The sequence below is a fragment of the Enhydra lutris genome, unplaced genomic scaffold, assembly GCF_002288905.1.
Source record: "Enhydra lutris kenyoni isolate GAN:26980312 unplaced genomic scaffold, ASM228890v2 scaffoldscaffold35, whole genome shotgun sequence".
Lineage (NCBI taxonomy): Eukaryota > Metazoa > Chordata > Mammalia > Carnivora > Mustelidae > Enhydra > Enhydra lutris.
The window spans coordinates 7,972,117-7,978,104 of record NW_019154119.1 but is presented as its reverse complement, the minus strand read 5'-3'; the positions used below and the strand labels follow the sequence as shown (position 1 = coordinate 7,978,104).

General features: G+C 50.9%; 1 protein-coding gene across 1 annotated transcript in view; it reads right to left on the bottom strand.

Moving 5' to 3' along the window:
- Positions 1 to 5,202, bottom strand: part of LOC111154198 (matrilin 3) — a 20,762-nt gene extending 15,560 nt beyond the window's left edge. Inside the window, exon 1 of the mRNA XM_022513650.1 lies at positions 4,986 to 5,202. Within this exon, the coding sequence (XP_022369358.1) occupies positions 4,986 to 5,202 (217 nt within the window). The remainder of the gene's footprint in view (positions 1 to 4,985) is intronic.
- Positions 5,203 to 5,988: the final 786 nt, after the last annotated feature.

Below are 5,988 nucleotides of genomic sequence, written 5' to 3'. Positions count from 1 at the left end.
CTCAGGTCATGGTCCCAGGGTCCTGGGATGAGCCCCGCATCAGGCTCTCTGCTCAGCGGGGAGCCTGCTTCCTCCTCTCTCTCTCTCTGCCTGCCTCTCTGCCTACTTGTGATCTCTGTCAAATAAATAAATAAATCTTTAAAAAAAAAAAAAAGATGCTAAAAGCACCAAGGTCCTTCCAAATTCCCTAATGAGGATTCACACAGAGGGGAGAAGTTTCTCCAATAGGCTGGCTAAGGCTGGCTGAACCCCAAACTTTCCCCTAGAACCTCATCCCTCTGCTTCAGCATTGCTCCCAAGGTTCCGCTTGCCTCCCAGGAATGAATGGTTTCCAGACCTTTCTTAGGCACCTCAGCCATGGCACAATGGGACAGTGGCCTTGAATAGCCTCGTTGCCCTGTCCAGGCCTCACACACCTCAAGCAATGGCAGAGTTCAAGGTAAACACACTGGTGCTTTTCTGGAAGCTTCCTTCTTCTACTCCCCCACCAATGGGACAAAAAACTGCACCCAGAGTAGCCCTAAGTGCCCCCTCCTTCTCATCATTCATCAGGTTTAGTGAACTCTGGGGCCCCGTGAGCCTGAGATACTTAAAGGTGAGGAGAAGAATGACAATCTGATCCACGTCGGTTGTGCTTCCAGCTCTGCGTGTCTGGTTTTCAGGAGCAGAGCTGTCCACTTGTCTCTCCCCTCTGCCCCCACCAAACTCTTGTAGTCACTCCTTTCATTTTTTTCATTCACCAAATACTTTTGGGGGACCTACCATGTATTTAGCCCTGGGGCTACAAAAGCAAAGAAGCTAGTACCTTTCCTACTCTAAAGTACCAAGCATCAGGACCCCTGGAAAGCGCAGTAGGTTAAGGCTCTGACTCTTGGTTTCGGCTCAGTTCATGGTCTCAGGGTGAGATCAAGCCCCACGCTGGCTCCATGCTCACCGCAGAGTCTGCTTGAGATTCTCTCTCTCTTTCCCTCTGTCCCTCCCTCTCTTTCTTTCTCTCTCTCTCTAAAATAAATAAATGAATCTTAAAAAAAAAAAAATACCAAGCTCCTTGTAACACCACCACACATCTTTGGAGCACCTGGGTGACTCAGTTGGTTAAGGTCTACCTTCATGATCCTGGGGTCCTGGGAAGGAGCCCTGCATCAGGCTCCCTGCTGAGGGGAGCCTGATTTTCCCTCTCCCTCTGTCCCTCCTCCCAGCTCACACCCTCTCTCTCTCACTCAAAGAAAATCTTTTTTTTTTTTTAAGACTTTACTGATTTATTTCAGAGGGAGAGAGCAAGAGCATGAGCAAGGGGGAGAGGCAGAGGGAGGAAAAGCAGACTCCCCACTGAGCAGGGGGCCCAAAGCGAGGCTCCATCCTAGGACCCCAGGATCATGACCTGAGCCAACAGCAGACACTTAACCAACTGAGCCACCCAGGTGGCCCTAAATAAAATCTTAAAAAAAACAAAAAAAAACAAAAAAAACACATCTTCATTTTCATTTGTCCTTTCTTCCTTTTCCCCCAATCTTGTCCTAAACTCTCTCTCCTAGCCACCAAAATCAAGTCCAAAAGTCAGGACTGGCTGAGAGGAAAGCCAGTTACTAAGCATCTTTCTCCAGTCATTCTTCCTCCTCTACACACACACACACACACACACACACACACACACACACACACACAAACACAACTCGTCATACACACCAAGTCCTAAATGGAAATGTAACTGATGCTTGGGCATGAAGCATCAACCAGGGTTCTTTCTTTTCCTGACAGGGGCTGGAAGGTAACACTAGTGTAAGAAGGCAATTTACTCAGTGACTAAGGGAAAAAGATGGATTCAAAACGAACTCCTACACAAGACAGTTTGTGACAGAAAAAGCCCTATCTGGAACAGGAATGATGCCTCTAGAGAGTTTTCTTCTAAAAACAGAAAACTATCCTCTTGGTTTTATCCTGCTTCCTGGACGTATTCAATTAAGAAAATAAATCATACTTTACTTTCAGTAATGTTTTAGAGATCTTAGGGCACAAGATCACAAAACAAACAATCCTGTGAAGTCAGAGGTGCAGAGGTTGTTTTTATACCCATTTTACAGGTGAGAAGCCTGAGGTTCTGGAAGGTGGGTGAGCCAGAAAACAGCAGGTCATGGATGGGACTCCAGGTTTCCTGACTCCCAGCCTAAAGGGGCTTTTCACTGAATGGCTGCCTCTCTCTGAAACCATATTTTCCACCACAAAAAAAAAAAAAAAAAAAAAAAATCAACATTATATCATGTACCTAGTAAACATCCTGCTTGTTGATTTTGAGCTACTGCCCTGAAGTATGCTATATGTCATGTATTTAGTTAAGTCAAAAGGAATTAAATCTTTAAAAAAAAAAAACCTCCCAAATTTCATTTCATCCCTTGATTACCATGCATCAGGAGCAAGGAAGAGGAATCCTATTGAAAATCCTTCCTGGACATGGATGTAGGTACTTGTACATAATTAGAATAAAAGGAAAAATACATGTCGATATGAGACCCATATTTGACAACCCAAATACCCAAATCTTGTCCTGACTCATGTCAAGGTTATGTTGTTATGGTATATGTGCATGATTCCGTCCTTCTCACATGGAATCCTTTATGGAGGCTACAGGGGGTGTGGTGGGCAGAATAAAGTTCCCTTGCCCCCCAAAATATCCATGTCCTAATCCCTGGAACCTGGACATATGTTACTCTACATGGCAAGAAGAAGGAGGAGGAGGAGAAGGAGAAGAAGGAGAAGAAGAAGAAGGTGAAGAAGAAGGAGGAGGAGGAGGGATGGGGGAGGAGGAGGAGGGATGGGGGAGGAGAAGGAGGAGGAGAAGAAGACTTGGCAGATGGATTAAGTTAATGACCCTGAGATGGGGATTTTATCCTGAATTATAGGGGTGGATCCAAGGTAATTACAGAGGCCCCTAAAAGTAAAAAAGAGAGAGGCAGGAGAGGAGATCACTGTGATGAGATGTGAGAAGGACCCAAACTTCTTTCCGTGACTTTGAAAATAGGGAAAAAGCCATGAGTCAAGGAGTGAAGGTAACCTCTAACCTCTACATGCTGAACTGGGCAAAGATTCAGTTTCCCCTAGACCCTTCCCAAAGGAACACAGTCCTACTGACACAATTCTAGACATCTGAGACTAGTGTTGGACTTCTGGTCTATAGCACTCTTAGATAATATATGTGTATTGTTTTTAAGTCACTGAGTTTGTGCTAATTTGTTACAGCAGCAATAGAAAACGAATACAGGGGCTCGACTCAGATGACGGGAAATTCCTTGAGCATCTGGTTACTTCTTGATTTGGACTCCCTCTGCAACGTCACTGTTTTGGAATCTCATTCCCACTACTAGAAAGCAGCACTTTGATTCTCAGAAACCAAGAAAGTGAGAATCTGAATTTCCTAAAAGATTTCCATACTTAAAATTATGCTGATTTTTTATAGTTCTGCTAGAAATAAAAGCCCATAGGAAAGCATAGCCATTTCTGGTTGCAAAAAAGGGAGGGAATTTGGGAAAGGGTGAAACATAATGTTTATTAAAGGATTATCATTCAAGATCAGCTTGGATCCAAGTAATGCGGGGGAACTCGAACGCCCCTTGAGAAACCCCTCCTCCCTCTCCCAGTCCCATCCCCAAGGAAGGTGGGTCAAGACCAGAGGCAAGGTTACCTTTTAGAAGAAAGGCATCCCTACACTGCCCAACCCCACCACCCCAGCCTGGAGTGAAGCAGGCTACCCCCTAAATTTAACCCTAATGAATCCTGGTACTCCCTGGCTCAAAGACAATGCTGTCACCATTTCAAATCCAGCCCCTTGGGGCTGATTCAGGAAAGAATCCTTTGTGCTCTTTCTCAACATTATCCAGAAAGGTGCAGAAGGGGATAGACAATGCAAATCAACCTGAGGCATGAATGAGACCGGAGACCCAGAAAATGGTTTGGTGCAGCCTCTCCTCTTCAGCAAGACCGAAACTGGACATTTTGGCAATGAAGATAAAATTTTATGTAAACCCATTTTAAGAGCTTGGTAGGTTGTAGCTGCGGAAAGATCCTTGTGTGGGATATTGGAGGCCTGAGTTCTGTTCTGAGCTCTGACAGAATTGCTGGGTCATTTGGTAAGTCTCAATTTACATGCTTTTAGGGGTTGTGATGGATGGTCTTCCAGCTCTGCTACTCTAGGAACCTCTGCCCCAGAAACCAACTACTGACCAAAAGAACAATGGAAAATTGTTCACCAAAGACTCAGTGTCTTGGGTGTTTGAGGATCTAAGAGAGTACAGATTGGGATTGGGACCCAGTCAGTTCAAGCAGAACACCTGGTCAGCTGCAGAAGACGTGGATACCAGGATGGTTACAAGAGAGGTGGGGGGCCATCCAGCGGCCCCCTCTGGTTTCCTTTTTGGCTTCCCACCCCCACTCCCTGGTGTGAATTCCAGTCCAAATTCTGGTCCAGATCCTAGATTGGACTGAGAGAGCTTGAAGGGTGTGGCCAGGAGAGGGAGGGTCACCCTGATCTTGGGCTATAGGTGAAGTGATTTCCAGACAACTAAAGGCAGACTCTCAGGAAGGGTTTGTTCAGCTGCACAGAGAGGTAGGGGTTGGCACAGAGGCGGGGAGGCCGCCTGTGTTCCCACGTTGCCCCATCCTCCAGGCCCAAATTGCAGAGGGAAGTGGCTGGAGTTTGAGCTTCCGCGACCCAAATTCGAGTCCCAACTATGAGTGACTTTGGACATCCCCATTCCCTTGTCTGGACCCGTCTCCCCACAGGTCTCATCGGGGAGGGGATTCTTTCTCCTGCACTGCAGTCTGGCTCAGGCTGGGACGGAAGGAACACTTGGCGGCTGCACGGGGCTTCTCCTGTTGGATACCCCGCTTCCCCTGCCACCCATCCCTCCCGCCCGGTCCTCCCCACCTCCCTCCTGCCGGCAGTCCCTCCCCGGTGCCCGCTCCCAGGCGTGGATCCCACTCCCCCCGCGTACCTGCGCCGCGGGCCCCGCCGGGCTGGCCGGCCCCGGAATAGGGCGTGCCGGTGGGGACAGCAGGGACAGGGCGGCGCCCGGGACTGCCCCCTGGGCCCCGTGTGCCCAGCCTCCGCAAACCCGGGCGGGCCAGGGGGCCGGGGGCGGCGGGGGTCGGCGGCAGCAGCAGCAGCAGCAGCCAGAGCAGCAGGAGCAGTCCCGAGAGGTGGCGCGGCATGGCGGGCTCCGCACTTCTGCCGGTATCGTCGTCGAAGGTTCGCTAGCTCCAACACGCAAGAGCCTGGGCCGCGTGCCCAGGCGGCCAATTTAAAGGTCCCGCCGCCCCGCGCCCCGCCCACCCGTGGCCCCGCCCCGCGCCCCGCCCACCGCCGGAGCGCCGGTGGAGCCTCGAGGCTCGGCGCCCGGGACCCGCGGGTTCCTGTCCGCGCATTCCGGCGGCAGAAACGGAATGTCTGGGGCAGGCCGGCGGCGGCGCGGTGCCCGAAGTCCGGCCCGCGGAGGCCCCCGCCGGGCCTCGTCTGGGTGGGCAAGGCCGGGCGCCTCCTGGCCGCGCTCCGCCTCTCCCGAGACTTGCGCTCAGGCCTGCGAACCCCCCGGCCCAGTCCGCCCGCCCTGCGCTCTCTTGCCGCCCCAGCAGCCCTGACCCCCGGCCCTAGCCGAGGGGGCTCCGGGCTCTGTCTTCCCGCTCCCGCCGGCGGTGCCTGTGGCGAGGTTTCATCTCGCTCCTCACACTGCATTCCTTTCCCCAGCCAAGTCACCCAAATTTTGCTGTGGGCTCTCAGTAAAAGAAAAAAAAAAGCCTCACAGATTCTAGCAGCATGAATAGGAACGCTTTCATCCCAGCTTCAAACATCCGTAAGCATTTGAACTTATATTACCAGGAATAGAAAGGCAAACATACATTCCCCAGAGAACCCCCTGGCAGCTGGGAGGCCAGCTCGTACCAACAGAGGCTTCGAAGGCGCTCCCGAGACCCCATTTCCTCTCCGGAAGAGGGATGGTG